At 46.8% G+C, this 19218-nt stretch overlaps 3 protein-coding genes across 3 annotated transcripts in view; 2 read left to right on the forward strand and 1 right to left on the reverse strand.

Moving 5' to 3' along the window:
• Positions 1-9118: 9118 nt before the first annotated feature.
• On the forward strand, positions 9119-12156 carry GCHFR (GTP cyclohydrolase I feedback regulator). Its single transcript, XM_021009232.2, has 3 exons — positions 9119-9393; positions 10853-10947; positions 11947-12156. Exons 1-3 carry the CDS (start codon positions 9358-9360, stop codon positions 12068-12070), a joined length of 255 nt encoding a protein of 84 aa, XP_020864891.1. The 5' UTR covers positions 9119-9357; the 3' UTR covers positions 12071-12156.
• A 565-nt stretch (positions 12157-12721) lies between these two features.
• DNAJC17 (DnaJ heat shock protein family (Hsp40) member C17) overlaps positions 12722-19218 on the reverse strand; it is a 34356-nt gene continuing 27859 nt past the window's right edge. The window contains exon 11 of the mRNA XM_021009230.2: positions 12722-12938. Coding sequence (XP_020864889.1) covers positions 12816-12938 — 123 coding nt within the window. The 3' untranslated portion in view covers positions 12722-12815. The remainder of the gene's footprint in view (positions 12939-19218) is intronic.
• On the forward strand, positions 14880-18897 carry CUNH15orf62 (chromosome unknown C15orf62 homolog). The gene has a single exon (XM_021009231.2). It carries the CDS (start codon positions 15904-15906, stop codon positions 16426-16428), a length of 525 nt encoding a protein of 174 aa, XP_020864890.1. The 5' UTR covers positions 14880-15903; the 3' UTR covers positions 16429-18897.

A 19218-nucleotide genomic window follows, 5' to 3' on the forward strand; every position in this document is an offset into this window, starting at 1 on the left:
GCGGGGCCTGTGGGGAAACCTCGAGGGGAGGGGGTGAGAGGAGCACGGGGAGAGGAGGGGAGAAAGGAAAGGGAGGGGGAGAGAGAGAAAAAGGAAATAAGCTAGGAGAGGGAAGGAGAAATACGGAGGGAGGGGTGTCAGGGGATGCAGCTCTGTTTTCTCTGCGTAATGCCTTTTTTTTCCTTTTTAACATTCTTTTTTTTTTACATTTTGAGTTCCAAATTCTCTCCCTCCCTCGCCCACTGAGAATGCAAGCGATATATCAATTCTATGTGCAAAGACTTATCTCCTGTTTCTGTCTTTTTACCCTGTCCCTCCTAAAAGTCTATTTTGCTTCTGCCTCAGGCTGGTGCTTGGGAAACCTAGCAAATTCTCCTAAATCTTGGAGTCGGAAAACCTAAATCCCAAAGCCAGGCCTGGTGACCAAGGGCAAGGTCACTTAATTTCTCTGAGCCTGTTTCCTCCCCTATAAAATGGGGGTGATAAAAGTTGCAGTACTTGCCTTTTAGGATTTAAACCTTTATAGGATTAAAAACCTTTGAAAATGTCAGGTATAAATGTGGGACACAGATCAGGAACTGAGCTGGAATGGTCTCATTAAGAGGAGAGGGGCTGGGCAGTGAAGCTGGCTCTGACCTCCTTGCCTCCCAGTGACCCTGAGTTGCCTATCCCCAGCAGGTCCCTGCCCTGGGCAGGATATGCCTAAAGTATCTGAATGCTGGCCCTCAGCCCAGGCCTTCTGCCTGCTCCTGCTCTTCTCCCTCCCCAGGGCCTTTGGTGAAATGGCATTTCATCATCTATAGGAAGCTTTACTTATGAGATCTCATTTGATCAGTTGCAAGGGCAGTGGCGATTTTTTACACCTCTGGTAAATGGCGCTTGGCTCCTCCTGACCCTGGATTGCCTCAGCAAGCGCTCCAGGTAACTTGGATACCCCAACTCAGTTGGTCCCAGGGGGACTCATAAGTCTAGAGGAACAAAGGAAGAAATTAAAAAAAAAATTTTTTTTTTAAGTTTCTAGACCAGAAGACAGTTGATACAGGCAGCAAATGCCCTGCTGGGGTAAAAAGAGGAGCGTCAAACTATAGATTTGCCCTTCTGCAACCTAGAGTTATTGATGCAGGACTGTTCAAAGATGAGTTTAGATTCGTTTTCTTAATAGCTGGGTGACCTTTGTGAGGCCAGAGGTTAGCAGGAACCTTAGCACAAGAGAGCAACTTCAGAGCTTGGTCAGTTTGGGCTTCTTGATGTGTGGACTACAATGTGACTGGCCTCTCTTTCTGCTCAGGAACAGAAATGCTTTTCTTGGGAGGAAAACAAGAATCCAATGACCTCCACCAGCTGGATGCTGTGGAGAGCTCTAGGCAGAGAGGTAAAGTAGCTAGGGTTGAAGAACAGTTAACTGACCCTGCCATCAGCTGGCAGCTGTGCAATTGCTACAGGAGGATGGGAATAAAGTGCCACCTGCTGGAAGTTGTGGAGAGCCATGGTAGGCACCAGACTGAAGCCTTAGAATGGGTATATAGCTTTTTGGATGCCCTGCTCAGTGCAGGACTGTAAGATGATGAGGCTGTTCAGGTCTCTGGGCAATGTTTGCTCACTGGCAACTGTCGATGTTTTCCACGAGTTCTCACTGCTCTATTTATTTTTCTTAACTTTTTTATTCTTTGGATTTTGTCCTAGCAAGGGGAGCACGTGACACGCCAGTAGGTATTATATATAATTTAGTGAGGGTACCTGATTTTCTGAGTGGGGGTAATGAACCAAACCGGAGAGTTGAGAAATTCCCTGAAGTGTACTCAAGTCTTATGTGTCATCTGAGAGCCTCTAACACAGGAATTACACTAACAAGAACCTTGCTTAGGTAAACAATGTGGGGGGAACGGCTGAACAGGTTGTGTGGTATATGATAGTAATGAAGTACTATTGTGCTATAAGAAATGATAGGCAGGATAATTTCAGAAAGACTTACATAAACTGATATCAAGTGAAGTAAGCAGAACCAAGAGAATATTGTACACAGTAACATCAATATTGTACAATGATCAACTGTGAATGACTTAGCTATTCTCAGCAATACAGTGACCCAAGACAATCCCCAAGTACTCATGGTGAAAAATACTATCCACTTCTAGAGAAAGAACTCATAGAATCTGAATGCACATTGGAGCATACTATTTTTCATTTTCTTTATTTAAATTTTTTTTTTCTTTTGGCCTGTTTCTTCTTTTTTCACAACACGACTAATATGGAAATATGTTTTACATGAGTGAATATATATAACCTATATCAAATTGTTTTCTGTCTTAGGGAGGAGGGGGTAAGGATCGAGGGAAAAATTTGAAACTCAAAATTTTTTAAAACTGAATGTTAAAAATTGTCTTTACATATAATTGGGAAAAATAAAATATTATTTTTAAAAGGTAAACAATACAGGCATTATTATCCTGTTTCACAAATGAGGAAACTGAGGCTCAAAAAAAGAATGACTTGTTCAAGGTCACACAACAAGCAGCAAAGCCAGAAATGGAACCCAGTTCTTTTAGGGCTCATGCCTCATGTCCTTTCTACAAGTCACAACACTGGGGCTCTGCCACTTACTAGCTGGTAAGTCATATAACTCCTCTGAGCCAAATCTGTAAAATGGGGATGAGACCTGCCCTACCCCACTTAACTTCGCAGAGCTCTTGTGAGAATCAGATGAGGAGATAGAATCGAAAGTAATTACAAGCTATATAGCATAAGGTGTTATTTTTATGGTATCGAGGATAAAGCAGGAACCAAGCCTCACTCCCTGCCATGTCTGCCCCAGTTGAAGAAGATGGCCTCATGAAATGGCATTTAAAGGGGAATCTGATCAAAAGCAGAGATGTGTGTGAATTACTCCTCCTCGCCCCACATGAGCAGTCTCTGAGCCCCCTGATTCTCTGTAATTCTTTCTTTTCTTTAGGCGATGACAGATGGGCACACAGAGCAGGGGAATTCATTTCCCCCCGGATATTAAAGATGTTATCTGGCAGCATCAGGCCTATTGCAACTGAAATGAGCAAGGGTGGTACGGAGTGGGGGGTGCAGGATGGTGTTGGACAAAGCCTTCTAGCTGGTTCTTCATTGGTAGACCTACTCTGGCAAAGACATCAAGGCCAGCTGCCTGAAGGTAAATGCTGTCCGCAAACATGACAGCAGTTTTCCTGTCTCCCACCTTGGGTTTGGGGTTTGTTTGTTTTTTTCTTTCATTTCTCCAAAAAGCAGCTACAGGCTAACAGACCTAAGGCAAGCATTCTAATGCTACCACAAGCCAATGGGGTGGTGAGAACAAAACTCTGCCTCCTCCCTGGGTTCTGACGCCTGGAGCTTGAAATCTCATCAACTTGGCTCCTTGGAGTTAGCATTCATTTCCCTGTATCCTTTTCCTCTTCCTAATATCTACCTCTTTGTATCAATATGGATCTCATAACACTTTCTATTATTCTTATGCACTTATGATATTTTTATTTGCATTATATTTATTCCCATAGGTGTTATCTGGTAAAATGTAAGGGCCTTGAGGGCGGGTGTCATTTTTATTTTTGTCTTTCTATCTCAACAGTCCAAGTTTGATCATGTCACCCCCAAACACACCTAACCCTTTTTCGATAAACTCTAGTGACTCCCTATCACCTCCAGAATCAAACTGTCTGGTGTTTTAAAGTCCTTCATAAATCTGCCCCTCCCCCCAATCTTTCCAGTCTTCTTGCATCTTATATCTTTCCCCTTCACCCTCCATATACTCTTCAATCCAGTGACACTGGCCTTTTGCTGTTCCTGGAACAAGATACTCCACCACCTGGCTCTGGGCATTTTCACTGGCTGTCCCTCCTCATCTCTGCTTCCTGACTTGCCTGGCTTCATTCAAGTGCCAGCTAAAATCCCACCTTCCACAGGAAGGCTTTCCTGATCCCTCATAATTCTAGTGCCTTCTCTTGGTTGATCATTTCCAATTTATCCAGTATATGTCTTGTTTGTACATAATTGTTTTCATGTTGTCTCCCCCATTAGACTGTGAGGTCCTTGAGAGCAGAGGCTGTTTTTTATCTTTCTTTCTTTTTTTTTTTTGTAACCCCAGGACTTTAGCACATAGTAGGTATTTAATAAATACTTATTGGCTGACTGACCAACACTAATACAGTTCCTGACACATGGTAGGCAGTTAATACTTTGAATTGATTCAGCCCTATAAGATTATAAACTCCTTGAAGGCAGGCATCCTTTCATATTTATTTTCCTATCTCATCTAATACCTAACATGGTGACTTGCATGACTTGAATGAATGGATACTAACATGCTCTTGCTTTTGGTTTCTGGTTGTTTCATGTCTACACCTTATCTCCTCAATGACTAAAAAAGCTCCTAACAACAAAGATGAGTCTTATATTATTGCTTCTGTATACAGAAAAAACATTATATGTGTTGTTTTGTATACACCACCTAGTGATGAAGTGTGAAGCACACATTAAGTATTTGAGCAAATGCTCATCTAATGAATGGATAGAAGGAAGGAGAGACAGAAGGAATGGCCAGATGAGAGAGCAGCCAGTTTCTTCAAAGGTGAAAGGAGAAAAGATTGTAGGGAAAAACGTGATTAAACAACCAGTCAGATCTAAATAGCCTCAGGCAAAGTTGGTCATCCTAGACTTTGAAAATGGGCAGAAGGGTGTTGGTTGCCGATGTGGAGATTAGTATGATAAAGAATGGACTTATTTATAGTGCATGGTTTTTAAATACAGTCTTCATTTGGCATTTCTGTACTGCCTAGTATTGTTAGAACAGATCTATATCCAGTCTGTTACCAAGGCCTGATTTCACCTTTGCAACATCTTTCCAATATGCTCCCTTATCTCCACTGACACTGCCGCCACTCTGGTGCAGGCTTTCGTCACCTCATGCACAGAGACTACTGGTGGGGGTCTGTCTGTCTCATGCGTATCCCTGCTCCAATCCATCCTCCATTCAGCCACTAAGGGCAGGTCTGACCATGTCACTACTCAGTAACCTCCAGTGGCTCCCTATTACTTCCAGCAGCAAATAGAAAAGGCTCTCTTTGGCATTCAACGCCATTCATAACCTAGCCCCCTCCTACCTTTTCCAGTCTTTTTGTCCCTGATACCCCCCTCTCCACTGGCCTGCTTGCTGTTCCTCAAACAAGAGACTCCATCTCCCAATCCAGACATTTTCACTGGCTGTCCCCCATACCTGAAATGCTCTCCCTTCTCATCTCTGCCTCCTGGCTTCTCTGACTCCCTTCAAGTCTCAGTAAAATCCTGCCGTTTACAGGGATGCTCACCTGATCCCACTTAATTCTAGTGCCTTCTCTCTGTTGATTATCACCAACATATCCTATATATAGTTTGTTTGTACAATAGTTGTTGGCATGCTGTGTCCCTCTTCCCCTTGCCTCTCCCCACATTAGACTGTGAGCAGGGATTGTCTTTTGTCTTTCTTTGCATCCCCAGAGCTTACCACAGTGCCCGGCACATAGCAGGTGTTTAATAAATGTTTACCAACTTGCTATACATCTGTGATTCTTAATCTTTTTTTTGGATCATAGACTTTTGGCAATCTGATGAAATCTATGGGCCTTTTCTAGAAATATATATTGTTTTGTTTTGTTTTTTCAGGCAATTGGGGTTAAGTGACTTGCCCAGGGTAACACAGCTAGTACGTGTCAAGTGTTTGGTCTGAGGCCGGATTTGAACTCAGGTTAGAAATAATGTTTTGAAATGTATGAAATAAGATGCATAGGATTACAACAGAAACCAAAGGTTAGTAAAAATAAAGATGTAATTGATTCTGATTCAGGTCCATAAACCCCTGAAATCTAACCTTGGGGTGGCCCTTAAGTTAAGAACTCCTGTTATAAGATAGATTGAAATACATACATACATACATACATACATACATACATACATACATATATACACACACATATGGATGTGGCTATCTCCTCAAATAGACTGTAAACCCCTAGTAGATAGGGATACTTTCCTATATCCCCCATCATTGACTAGAACAGTGTCTAGCGTCTAGAACAGTAATGTCATCAGAGAGATACATGAGTCCTGATAAGGAAAAAATATATTCCTGCTAACATACATTAACAACAAAGAAAACAGGATTGATTAATAAAGTGAACATTTAATGAAAAATAAACAACCCTGGTAAATAAGCACAAAATAGGAAATCTTGATAATAACAAGAAATAGATGAACTGGAATAAAAAAGACTGCAACTGATAAAAGTTGATTCTTTGAAAAGACTAAAAAAAAATTTGTAAGCCTTTAGCTGACCTAATTAAAAGGAAAATGGAGGAAAATAAAATAACAAAATGAAAAAATGAACAAGGTAAAATCACAACACAGATATATATGATTAGAAAAGAAGGTGATCTCAGTAGTCAATGACTATAGTCATCTATTATTTGATAAACCCACAGACCCCAGCTTCTGGGATAAGAATCCATTCTTTGAAAAAAACTGCTGGGAAAACTGGAACAGGGTATGGCAGAAACTAGGCATGGATCAACATCTCACACCATATACCAAAATAAAGTCAAAATGGGTTCATGATTTAGATATAAAGGCTGATACTGTAAGCAAACAGAGAGAGCAAGGAATAGTTTACCTATCAGATTTACGGAGAACAGAAGAATTCATGACCAAACATGACAAATGGAGAACATTACAAAAAGCCATATGGATAACTTTGATTATATTAAATTGAAAAGTTTTTGCACAAACAAAGCCAATGCAACTAAGATTAGAAGGAAGGTAGAAAATTGGGAAATAATTTTTATAACCAGTCTGTCTGATAAGGGCCTCATTTCTAAAATATATAGAGAATTAAGTCAAATTTATAAGAATGCAAGTCATTCTCCAATTGATAAATGGTCAAAGGATATGAACAGGCAGTTCTCAGATGAAGAAATTAAAGCCATCTATAGTATATGAAAAAATGCTCTAAATCACTATCGATTAGAGAAATGCAAATCAAAACAACTCTGAGGTACCACATCACACCTATCAGATTGGCCAAGATGACAAAACAAGAAAATGATAAATGTTGGAGAAGATGTAGGAAAATTGGAACACTAATGCATTGTGGGTGAAGTTGTAAAATGATCCAACCATTTTGGAGAACAATTTGGAACTATGCCCAAAGAGCTATAAAAATGTGCATACCCTTTGATCCAGCAATAGCACTTCTAGGGCTATATCCCAAAGAGATCATACAAGTGGGAAAAGGACCCACATGTACAAAAATATACATAGCAGCTCTTTTTGTGGTGACCAAGACTTGGAAATTGAGAGGATGCCCATCAATTGGGGAATGGCTGAACAAGTTGTGGTATGTAATGGAATATTACTGTGCTATAAGAAATGATGAGCAGGCTGACTTCAGAAAAACCTGGAAAGACTTGTATGGTCTGATGCTGAGGGAAGTGAGCAGAACCAAGAGAACCTTGTACACAATAACAGCCACATTGTATGATAACTAATATTGATAAACTTAACCCTCCCCAGCAAATACAAGGATCTAAGACATCTCCAAAAGCCTTGTGATGGAAAATGCTATCCACATCCAAAGAAAGAACTATGGAGTTTGAATGCAGCTCGAAGCATACTATTTGCTATTTTTTTTTCTTCTATTGAGTTTTGTTTCCTGTTTCTGGTGGTTCCTCCTATTGGTTCTAATTCTTACAACATCACTAATGTGAAAATCTGTTTAATAGGAATGTATATATAGCCTATATCAGATTGCCGTCTTGGGGAGGGTGATGGGGAGGATGGGGGATAAAAATTTTAAACTCAAAAGCATATGGACGTGATTTTTGATAAATCAAAATAAATTAATAAAAATCTTCGAAAAAAGAAAAAAAAGCTATTCCAGTAGTATAGGTGACAGGTGACAAGGACTTGTACTAGGGTTGGCTTTGTGAGCAAAGAAAACATATGAAGATAGAAACTTTGATATATTGGATATGTGGGGTGAGAATGAGGAGTAGAGGTTAACCTAGAATTTGTAAACCTTGGTGATTGGGAAGATGGTGGTGACCTAGGCAGCAATGAGAAATTTGGGAAGAAGGGAAGATTTGGTGAAAAAGATAATGAGTCTGTTTTGGACATGATGAGTTGAAGCATACTGCCCTTTGTTTTTGATAGCCCTAGGCGTCTAAGCCTGGCATATCCAACTGGATATGAGCACAGGATTTTCTTGCTTACTTCTTCAGTTTATCCCTTCATGGTGATTTGAACTTTACTGATGAGCCTACAATCAAATAAGGCCCCATATTAAAGCAGCTGTGATACTTTAACATGAAAAAAAAAAGGTGATCTGCTCCTGTGCTCCAGCCCCCTCCCCCATATCCATGCAATCTCAAGAGATCTAAAGGACAGTAGATTCAAGAAATATTTATTATGCTCCTACTACATGCCAGGCACAGGGTTAAGTGCTAAGGATACAAGAAAAGGCAAAAACAGCCACTGCTCACATTCTAATGAGGAAGACAACATAAAAACGATGTACATACAAGATATATATAGGGTAAATTGGAAATAAATGAAAGCTCCCAGCACATCAGCTAGATCTCTGAGGAGGGTTTACATGACCAAAAACAACGAGTTACACAGGTGGGAAGGCTCTGATGGGTTTCCATTTGCAATCTTGAAGAAACTACACAATCAATATAATCAGAAATTGATCAGTATAGTATCATAATCTCCCTTTTAAATAGTAAGCTCCTTAAATCCTGTTTTGCCTCTGGAGTCTTGCATTGAGACTCTTGAAAAATATTCATAGAATGAATGTCTGGGGGAAAGGGGTACGGGGGTGGGGGATGCTGAAGTGTAGCCCAAGAGCTTCGATGGTTCAAAGAAAAACATTTTACAAACGGCTCTAAAGTTCGAAGCCCTGATTCAGGCAAAGCTGAGCCAGCCAGCATAGGGGCGAGGTCAGTGCCGTCCATTCTAGGAGGAGGTCATGGTCTCCGTTGCCCTGAAATCAGTATCTGCTACTCCAAAAATTTAGAAGCAATCGGCCCGCGTCATAGGACCGGCCAGCCTCTGATTGGTCAGCCGGTCACCAGACGGTCTTCCTGGGATTTGTCTGGCCTGGGGGTGGCACCTCCCAGAGTCAGAGCGGGAGTAACGGGACTTTAGGACGCAGGAGACCCCTAGTTCAGTCGTCCGAGGGACGAGTTGCCTCTCAGCGCGGAGTCCTGAGGTGCACCGCCGAGCTGTAGGGAGATCGGAACTGGAAACCAAGATCGTCCGACCCCGGAGCCTGCGAGCCCAGTGGAGCTGGGGAGGGAGATAGGGACCATGCCATACCTGCTCATTAGTACCCAAATCCGTATGGTGAGTACCTACTCTGTAGCTCTGGTCCCGTACCTCCCAGCCCACCGGGCGCTGAAACCAGGAGTGAGACAAGGGACAGCCTTCGTCCCCAGCTCCGGAGCCAGCGCTGTTCTGCATGGGGGTGCGTAAGAGTGGTGGGATCCGAGGAACTTGGGCACACCCCTCCCTCTTGTGCTGAACTCAAGCGTCCTCGGGGACGCCCTTCAGATCGCGGGTTTCCTTCTAGCGCGTTAGAGGAGAGCTCTTAGCCACAGCTACAACTCCCGGCCCCGCCCCGTGGGGAAACAGCTGCCCCCCCCCCCCCAACCCCACCCCACCCCGGCACTGAATTGGAGACCGTCCATCTGGATTGGGTCCCCGCCCCCCGAGTAGCAAGGTGGCCACGTGGGTTTTTCTGACCCAGTTGACCTGGGGCCACCCGACCTGGCTCAGTCTGTTGGGCAGGACTTTTCTGGGCATCAGTCCCACCCACTCGAGGGAAGGTCAGGAAGTCTCTTGATCCTGCCCCAGCTAGACCTGCTTCGGAAGCAAAGGATCAGAAATTTACAGGCTCTTACAGGCACACAATACCTCCCCACCTTTCCCCCAAGAATCACAGCCACAGGTATTAGTGAAATGATACCTGTATACCTGTGTAAGTTCTTTAGGGAAAAAGAATGGGATGATACAATTGCAAGGAATAGACAGACTCAGGTCTGCATAAACTACTCACTACCATTGGCAGACATGCAATTAACAGCCAAGGATACAAGCGTATGCCCATATCCAGAGCTGGTCACAAGAACACACACATACACAGAAATTCACAGTCACACACATTGGCAGCCAGGTAGCCACACACAGTCCCATCCAGAGACGCAGAGCCTCAGACACACAGTCAGAGTTATAGATACACACACGCACAACACTAGTCACAGGCAGACACACATATACAGCACTAGAAATGGAGACTCAGCTATCACTGTGGATAAGCACAGGCACCACCATGGGCTCCTGTAGGGGTCCTATAGGGTATGTTTTAACAGCAGAAGAGGCAGCATGGTACTGAGCCCTCAATTCCCCCACTAGGGGGTAGAAGTACCCCTAGAGTGAAGAGAATGAGGGGGTGGTAAAGCCAAGGTCTCACAGCTGGGAGAAGCCCTGGCAGTGCCCTAGGATGATAGTATTAATTACCTGGCTATGCCAGGCTGGTGAGGTTGAGATGAAAGAGGCTGGGGAAGGCCTTCATTGGCCTGTTACCCAATCTAGTCATTCCTGTCCCTCTCTTTGATCACTGTCCTCCCTCCCTATTTATTGTGGGTCTGAAAGCTCCTGAGGGCATTAACTCCATCCTTCCAGCTTTTGAAGAGTCCACTCAGCACTCTGACTGTAGGCTTGGCTAAGAGGCATATAAGGGAGGAGGAAGGGGGGTGATCACTTTCTAACCTGAGCAGCTTTCCCCCTGATTTCTCTGTTGCAGGAGGTGGGTCCCACAATGGTCGGAGATGAGTTCTCTGACGAGGAGCTGATGGGATACTTGGGGGCCACTAAGAGGAATGTGCTGGGAAACCTCTTGTAAGTAGAAGGGACAACCCTGGGCCCTCCACCTTCTCATCATCATCTCATTCTATGGGTCCCCTTTACTAGAGGAGTATCAGTGATAGGTTAGCTACCCAGGTTGTCTTTCTTTTTCTTGGGCAGTTCTAGGCTTTCAGAGAATTTAGTGTCTTTTGCAGCAATCTTTCAACTACTGTTCCTGCCTTGGACACTGGCCCTGCTTTCAGCTCACAAAGCCCCACCACCAGCAGGGCAGAAGGGCAAACCAGTGCTTTCTACAGTATTTTTGTGGCTTCTGAAACCACACTGTTTCTGCATAGAACTGTTGTTCGTTCCTCTTCTGTGCTTTCTCATTATGGCACCTTACCAGCCTTGCTTTAAGCCTGGTCTCCTAGGCAATAGGTGGCAACTAGAGGGAAGCAGTTTTTTCCTCAAGAGATAATTAATTCAAAGAATGAATCCTACAGGCTGGAAGGCCAGGAAGCACAGGGCAAAGCTTCCGTTTTGAGGCTGCTAATAAGTGAGCTGGCCACTTCCTCCCTACTTTGCATAATATTGTAATCCATACCCCATCAAGACAGCTTCCTTTCCACTGCCTTAGCATTAATTCATCGACCAGGGCTGCTAAGAATGGGAAGAGCCTGCCCACAATGGGTTCTTTGCTCCTGATCATAGAGACGTCATATTGAGGTGAGGACTTAGGCAACACGGTGTTGAGGGGAAGGAAGATGAGCGCTGATCCCAGCCAATGGTTCCAGGGCTCCCATGGGAGCTGCTATAATGACTCCCTTGTCCTGAGTTACCAACTCCAGAGCCGAGTCCTTCAATCTACTTAGAAGCCCTATGGCCCCAACCAAATTTGACTAAAGGGGAATTAAGCATTCTTACGGCCAAGAAAAGGCAAACAAACCTTGGTGCATCAGAGGGGTCAGTTTGGTGTCTCTTAGGACTGGGGGCATGGGGGAGTCAGCCCTCTTCCTGCACAGTCTCATGGTCCTCTCACCCATCTCTCTACAGCTGGGAATACTATGTCAACGACCCTCCCCGAATCGTTCTGGATAAACTGGAGGCCCGAGGGTATCGTGTGGTGAGCATGACAGGCGTGGGCCAGACACTTGTGTGGTGTCTACACAAGGAGTAACCATCTCCCGTCTGAGCTTGAGGCTCCTTTCAGGCCTGCTGGACCCGGAGAGCTCCCTGTGTACCAACTGCCCCATCCTCCCAAGCCCTTGTCCAGGACAGCCAAGATCCCTGTCTGGGTGGAGTGATGCCATCTTCCTGATCTGTCACATCTCCCTACCCAGCATCTACCACCTTCGTAGCAACCCACTGCAGTCAGTGACTGAGGCAGGGCATGCACTGAAGCCCCCTTGCTACGCCCCCTCGTCACGCCCCCTCATCCTCATAGCTGCCCTGCCTGCTCCATCCCTGACTGGATGGCACTGTGCAGGCCCTGACACAGCCAGCAGGAGAGTTTTCCTATAGGGAGAAGAAACCTTACCCAGCTGGGAAGCCCAATCTAATCCTAGATTTCCCTAGCTGTGAAACTGAGCGAAGTCTGAAGATGCCCCCAGGTCAAACTGTAAGCTAGTCCAAGACAATAAAGAACTGTGATGAGCAGTTGCTTTTCTGCCAGGTCCAGGGTTCTTTCTTTCACTCAATTGGGATTTTCTCCTCAAATTGCCTTCCCAGCTGTCAGAGACTAAGACTCGGACATGGATGGAGGCTTACAGGGTAGAGTACAGAAACAAGGACTGGGTTCTGCCAGTCACAAATGTCTAATACAAATCAGTTACTTTCTTCCTAAAAAAATTTATTGTAGGTATTAATTTAAGAAAAGGGAGCAGGAGGAGGGAAGAAGGGAAGAGGGGATGGTTTCTGCAGGGCTATGTGGGCATGCCCTCCTCATCCTCCCTCTGCATCTGTTCGATCAGCTTTTGCCGCTCTGCTGCCTGACGCATGCGCATCATGACGAGGCTCTCATAGTCCCTCTCTGACCGCACCGAGCCCTGTGGGACACAGAGGAGATGGGGTTAGGGGCAGCGACCACCAGGCCTGGCATTCCCTCCTTCCGAGAAAGGACCAAGGCTGGATCTGGAGTTGGAGGGGGGCCACTGAAGTCCCACCAAAGACCTTCCTTCCCCAGGTGACAAAGAGAAAGAATTCAGGATGCCTGGGAAATAAGAGAGTGACTGGGACTTCTCCCAGGCCTCTGGAGTGTATCCTGAGTCCACAGTCACTGCTCATAGTAACCAGGTCCTCAGCTGAGAACAGAGAGGAATCTGGCCTCTACACCAAACAAGCTTCCTGCCTCATCACCCTCTAAAAGCAGCTGAAATGTGATGCACCCAATAATTGTCCTCAGCTATTTCCCTCCTTGTACCCCTCACTATGTGCAGTCAATTCCAATTTCTCTTTTTAATGGCAAGGATTCTCCTGTACTCATGCCAGCCTTCACCAACTGCTACTCCCTTAACATGCTCATTCCTTTGTTCATCCCTTCCCCTCTGCTGCGTCGGCACTTCTGCTACACTGTTGTCCCCTTAGCAATTTAAACTGAAGGCATATGGCTAGGAACACTGTCAAGACAGCTTCTCTGAATGTGCTGAGATCCCCTCCCCATTATCTGTGGGTTAAGGAGTACTCTGAGCTGGCTCTGGGGGAAGGGGGCTCTGGCACTTGTATTGCCCAGCCTCCTGTTTCATTCCACATCTTTCTCAAAGTTACCCTTCTACCCAAGAGGCTTTCATTCATTCAGGCATTTTAGACTCGTGCCCAGGTGAGGACGCAGAGGCAAAAAAAGCAAGAGAAGGCTCACCCTTGTCTTAAACGAGCCCCACCCAAGAGAGGAAAACAATTGTGGGTCTGGTTCATCTCCTAAACACAGTGGAGGGCCGGGCTCGCCTATGGTTTGCTTGCTTAATGAATGCCAGGTTAGTAATAATCAGCCATCTCAATGGATAAAGTTGTGCAAAGCATGATTTAAACCACCTCCCTTGGTGCAGCTGAAGTTCGGGATGCTATATTCCCACCTCCAGTGTGTGGTGGGAGAAATCTGTGATCCAAATTGCCTCTTCAAGAAGCGAGGATCCCACATACCTCGGCGCTGAGGAAAGCCAAAGCATAGAGCGTTAGAGGGTTCTGCAGCCTCTCCCTGGGAGAAGATACTGTCAAGATACCATCCTGTGGGACATCAGGGAGTCACATTCCACTCAATGAAACGGTGAGAAAGTCTAGGGCACAATGTTCCATGGGAAATGGAAGAAGGTGCCCAACGGTTTGGGGGAAACGTCCACTAGCCTGACTCCCGGGCTTCTGAGAGCCAAGCCTGGAAGGCTGCACCTTGATCTTTCCCTCCCCTGTGCTAACAGTTCCCAGGAGAGCTGCTGTTCAGGCTAAGTTTGCTACCGCTCACTTTCCAATCCTGTTGTCCTGTGGCCCACAACCACTAGGCAATAAAATCTAATAGTTAAACACAGAACCAATAACATGATGCCCAGGGAGACCATAAGGCCCAGCATACTACCCAGATGCCATGAGCGATACAAAATGACATCGTGGTTTCTAGGCCCAGACAGCTGGAGGGGAAAGAGCCTGGAGTTCTAATCTGTGATCTTGTTCATTCATTTCAGCTCTGCTGCTACCAGGAAGTCACCTCTGAAACCTTCTTTAGTAAAATGAGGGGGAAGCACCCTCTTTCCAAGAATGCTGACAGAACCTGTCTTGGGCGTGGGGCTGGTGAAAAACTCAAGCTTAGGAACATCGTCAAGACAGCTGGGCAGGATGTCAGGCTGAAGAAAGGCCAGGAAACATCCTTAACCCTGCGGGGTCAAGAGAAAGATTCCCTCATCTGTCCTCCTTCCCCCCCAAATTGGAAATTCACCGTGTGCGTGAACTGAGCTCATCACCAGCCAGAGCCAGCGCCTTTTCTTGGCACTGTTGCTCCTTTTGGCTTCCTTCCCACCATCCATGTCTGTAGGCCTGGGTTAATGAATGCTTGTCATCAGGTTATGGGGGGGGGAGGGTGAGTCACCGCACTAGTAACCAATCCCTCCTTGTCCTCTGACAATCAGGCCACACTTCTGCCTTCCAGTTACTCTCCACCTTCCTTGTACTCCTTAGCCCTGCGGGGAGCCCAAAAGCCAGGCCATCCCTACATTAAGCCACCGGTCAATAGTGAGAAAGGAAACAACACAGTGACGTATAAAGCAGGACTGCCTCAGGACTCAGCCCGCTGGGAGGCCCCTAGAGGAATTTCCAATTCTCTACTATTGGCCCTGGGCGTTGGCAGAAGTGGCTGCCCCGATCCTGGCATTCGGATGCTGCAATTACCCAAAAGCATGAAACCCAGCTTCCTATGTGACTGAGTCAGCTAAAGACAAAAACATACCGAGGCTGCCACACACCAGCCCGAGCAGCCAAACCACTAATCAGGAGCTGGGAGGCACCAGCCTCAGAGAGGGAGCAGCCCCACACCTGCCGGGTAGGAGCAGAGGCCAGAACCGACGGAGTGGGGACCCAACTCAGTGCTGCTCAAGCCACGGCCTGCCTCCACCGGAGGCCACACGAGGCCGTTGTCATCAGAAGCTCTACGTCTGATCCACCAGGGCGCCCCACAGCCTCTCACTCCAGTAAGTGCTTCTTCCCCTCTGGGTCTTCTCCCTTGAGATCGCGAGGACCCACGCGGCTCCCTGCCTAGGGAGCCTCCCTCCCAGCTCTGCCTTCTCCTCAGTGGGACATCTTCCCACAACTTTCAGGGGCTTGTGTGCTATCAGGTGCACTGGCAAGGGCCCCGGCTGGACAGAGCCACGGAGGCTGCAAGCAGGAGACCCAGGGGGCCTCTGCCCACTGCCCCAGGTGGTCTCCCCACGCCTCCCTAGTGGGGATCAGCTGCCTCTGAACCTCTGAGAGTCAGTCCATCTCCAGGCCACGAGACCCTGAGGGCCCACAAGGTGGCCTGCTTTCCTTAGTCCCATGGAGACGTGGCGGAAAGGATCCTTCCGCAACAATTCTTTCTTCAAACGTCTGAGCCTCGGGAGACCCCGGCGACTCCGACGGCAAGGCAGCGTGCTCAGCCAAGCCAGCACTGCGGGGGGAGACCACGAGGAATACAGTAACCGGGAGGTCATCCGGGAGCTTCGAGGAAGGCCGGATGGCCGCCGCCTGCCTCTGTGGGGGGATGAGCAGCCCAGATCCACACTGCTGGCCCCTCCCAAACCCCCCCGCCTCTACCGGGAGAGTACCAGTTGTCCCAACATCCTAGAGCCCTCGCCTGCCTATGCTGCTGCGTACTCCGCCACCCTGCCCTCAGCCATCTCCCTGGCTGGAGCACTACACGAGTACTCTGAGGAGGACTCCCTAGAGGCCCCGCCCCTCCAGGAGCCACCTGCCGATGTTACTGACCCCTTCTTCTCCTTCAAAGTGGACCTAGGGATTTCACTTCTTGAGGAAGTTCTACAGATGCTGAGAGAGCAGTTTCCCAGGGACCCATGGGCCTAAATGGGGTGAGAGGGATGGGGACGGGGGATAGAAGAGACGAGACTGAGGGGAGATGGCTGAGTTGCTGACCAATAAAGGCCATGTCTGTGCTTTATCCCCGCTTGGTGAAGCAGGTGAAGAGGGCAGGGAGAGGGAGAAGAACCAGCGCCAGCCTCATCCCAGACTTGAGGAACTGGTCCTCCTCCTCCCACGGGGTGCAGTGGGGCAAGTAAGGAATGACTTCCTGGACAGGAGGACGAAGGGAAGGCTAAGGCAGGGTGGGACAGAAAAGCAGCTCCTTCCGACCACAAGCCAGACAAAGCAGGCAGCCAGCAGCACAGAAGGTGGCAGAGGGAGCAATCGGGAGATGTGGCAGGAGTGTGGCAGGCGGAGGAACGAGACAGAGGCCCAAGACCAGCCTTTGGGCAGGGGGGACAAGGCAAGCACTGTGCTAAGTACTGCCCAGGACAGAACAGAAGGGGAAGGTGGAGAGCTCCACCATGGGAGACACAGGGTAAAAAAAGTCATGTGTGCATGTGCTGGGGGGAAAGGGGGCTCTGACGCTAGAGGTGAAGGAGGGACAGCAGGGGAGGCAGGAAGAAAGAGAGGGAGACCCAATAGGGATGTTTTGTAAAAAACACCAAATCCTGAGCAGAACAGGGGAGCCTGGAATAGTGCCCCATGATAGCAATGGACTTTAGTGACTAAATGGTGAGATGGGAAGGTATGGGCAGTGGCACCAAAGACATCAAATCAGATTCAGGGCAGAAGATACAACAGGCAGTCCTCAGAATCACGAGCTTGGGACCAGCGGCTACAGATACTCAGTCAAGGTGCTTGGCACAAGGCTCCCGGAAGCACCGCTGAAAGAAGGGGGAGGAACTGATTCACACTCTCTTCCCAGGGCCTAGAAAAGATGAGGGGGGAGGAAGAACTCCTTGTCGTGGCCCTGGATGGAGAGATGGACTCTCGGCTGGTGCCTGGCAGAGCTACCGCTGATCTCACGATGCCCAGCTAGGACTGAGGAGCTGCCGGCACCTGCCCTGCCATCTTAAAACAGGCTCCTTGGACTTGGGCCACAAGACAAAGCCCAGGGCCATGGCCAGGGAACTGGAACCAGAGACCACAGGACAGTCCCCCTCTAACACTAGATGGGCCTGTGCTATACCCCAAAACCGGCTTGTGAAAGAAAAGCAAAAGAAAACTTAAGGGACTCCTCCTCTTGTCTTGTGACCTTTCACACTAGTGCCCTAAGCTGAGGGGACCTTTGTGAATGCCAGAAATAATAAAAACAGACAATACTGGCACATCAAGGATTTACAGGCCAGGGAATAACGTCCCATTTCCTGGGTGAGGGGCACAGAATCAGCCTCTCTCACTGCTGGGCTGGTATGGAATAGCAGAGGTAACTGACCTGGCGGCTGCCTAAGGAGGACTGGCCTTTGATCCTTAGGGTACAGCTGGGGCCAACATATTGAGGAGCCCATCCATTTCGCCATGGTGTAAGTCCAGGGGACACCAAAGGCTGGACACAACCTTTCTCTTCTTACTATATCCTAGCCCATCCCAAATCCTCGGTGTATTTCCTGAGTTTAGATACTCTGACCCTAGCATATGATGGACAGGTTTCATTCCCTATATTAAATGTAAATTTCTAGGGCAAGAGGACCATGGCACTGCTTCCTTTACTTAAAGCAAGAAACACTAGCACAATCACAGGAGCTCAATGAACGTTCTTTGGCCTCCTCCCAAGAACAAGAGTCAGGGAAACTGGAGGGAGCTTCTGACTTCCCTCCTGGATCCCTTGCACATGCAGTGAGCAGGGTGGCCAAAGACAGCGTTCCGGGAGAAGGAACTTTATCTCTTACGCAGAAGTCAGTCTATTCCTCTAAGGCAGGGGTTCTCCAAATGTGGTCTGGAGACCCTTGAGGTAAAAACTTTTCATAATCATGCTAAGTTGTTTTAATTCCTAATATGGTGAATATTGGTGGCTGTTATGCAAACAAACGCTCTTTGGGGGGAAAGGAGAAGGTCCTCAGTAATTTTAAGAGTGGCAAAGTGTCCTGTGACCAAAAAGTTTAGAGTGTTACTTTATGAGAGTCAAGGAGGCACGTAACAAGACAGAGGAGGAAGCAGAAAACAGGTTCCCTAAGACTCCTCCTCCCTCCCAGAAACACTAGGTCTAAGTCTCAGATACTGCAATAGCCTCCTCGTTGGTTTTTCTGCCTCAATTTGCTTCCCTCTCTAATTCATCCTCCACACAACTGCAAAAAGGCACTTTCCAAAAGTGCAGGTCTGACCCTTCCCCACTCAGTAAACTCCAGGGCTCACTATTGCCCCTGGATAAAATATTACTTCATTGTTATCTAATCCTTTTTAAATGTCAAATTTATGTAAGGTGTGTATATGTGTGTATGTGTGTGTGATTATCAGTTCACTGACCCATGTACCTAATTTCAAGTAAGTAAACATATTTGTGGGGAGTGCATAAACAAAGAATTTTTTATTGTTAGGGGTATGTGAGCAGAAAAATTTAGAAAGCACTGGCCTATGACATCCAAGAAAAGAAAAATTAGCAGAATGAAGCGCCCTTAATAATATTTATGTATCACATGACATACAACTCTCCTAATAATTATGTACATTATAAAACACACAAAAATAAAAGTCAAATCTATTGGAAAACCACAGCAAGAGAAAAAAGTTAAGCACTGAAAGACCATCAGTCCCAGTCTGCACCGCTCCTCCCAAATGAACCTTATTCCGAGTATAAAAGGGACCCTGAGAAAGGCTGGAGCAGCCACTTCTCCG

This window comes from Phascolarctos cinereus, unplaced genomic scaffold (assembly GCF_003287225.1).
Source record: "Phascolarctos cinereus isolate Bilbo 61053 unplaced genomic scaffold, phaCin_HiC Scaffold_3;HRSCAF=262, whole genome shotgun sequence".
In the NCBI taxonomy this organism is placed as follows: Eukaryota; Metazoa; Chordata; class Mammalia; order Diprotodontia; family Phascolarctidae; genus Phascolarctos; species Phascolarctos cinereus.

Coding starts and splice junctions, on each gene's coding strand:
- GCHFR (XM_021009232.2), top strand. CDS start 9,358: ATGCCATACCTGCTCATTAGTACCCAAATCCGTATG. Junction 9,394..10,852: donor TTAGTACCCAAATCCGTATG/GTGAGTACCTAC, acceptor TCTCTGTTGCAG/GAGGTGGGTCCCACAATGGT. Junction 10,948..11,946: donor AATGTGCTGGGAAACCTCTT/GTAAGTAGAAGG, acceptor ATCTCTCTACAG/CTGGGAATACTATGTCAACG.
- CUNH15orf62 (XM_021009231.2), top strand. CDS start 15,904: ATGGAGACGTGGCGGAAAGGATCCTTCCGCAACAATTCTTTCTTCAAA.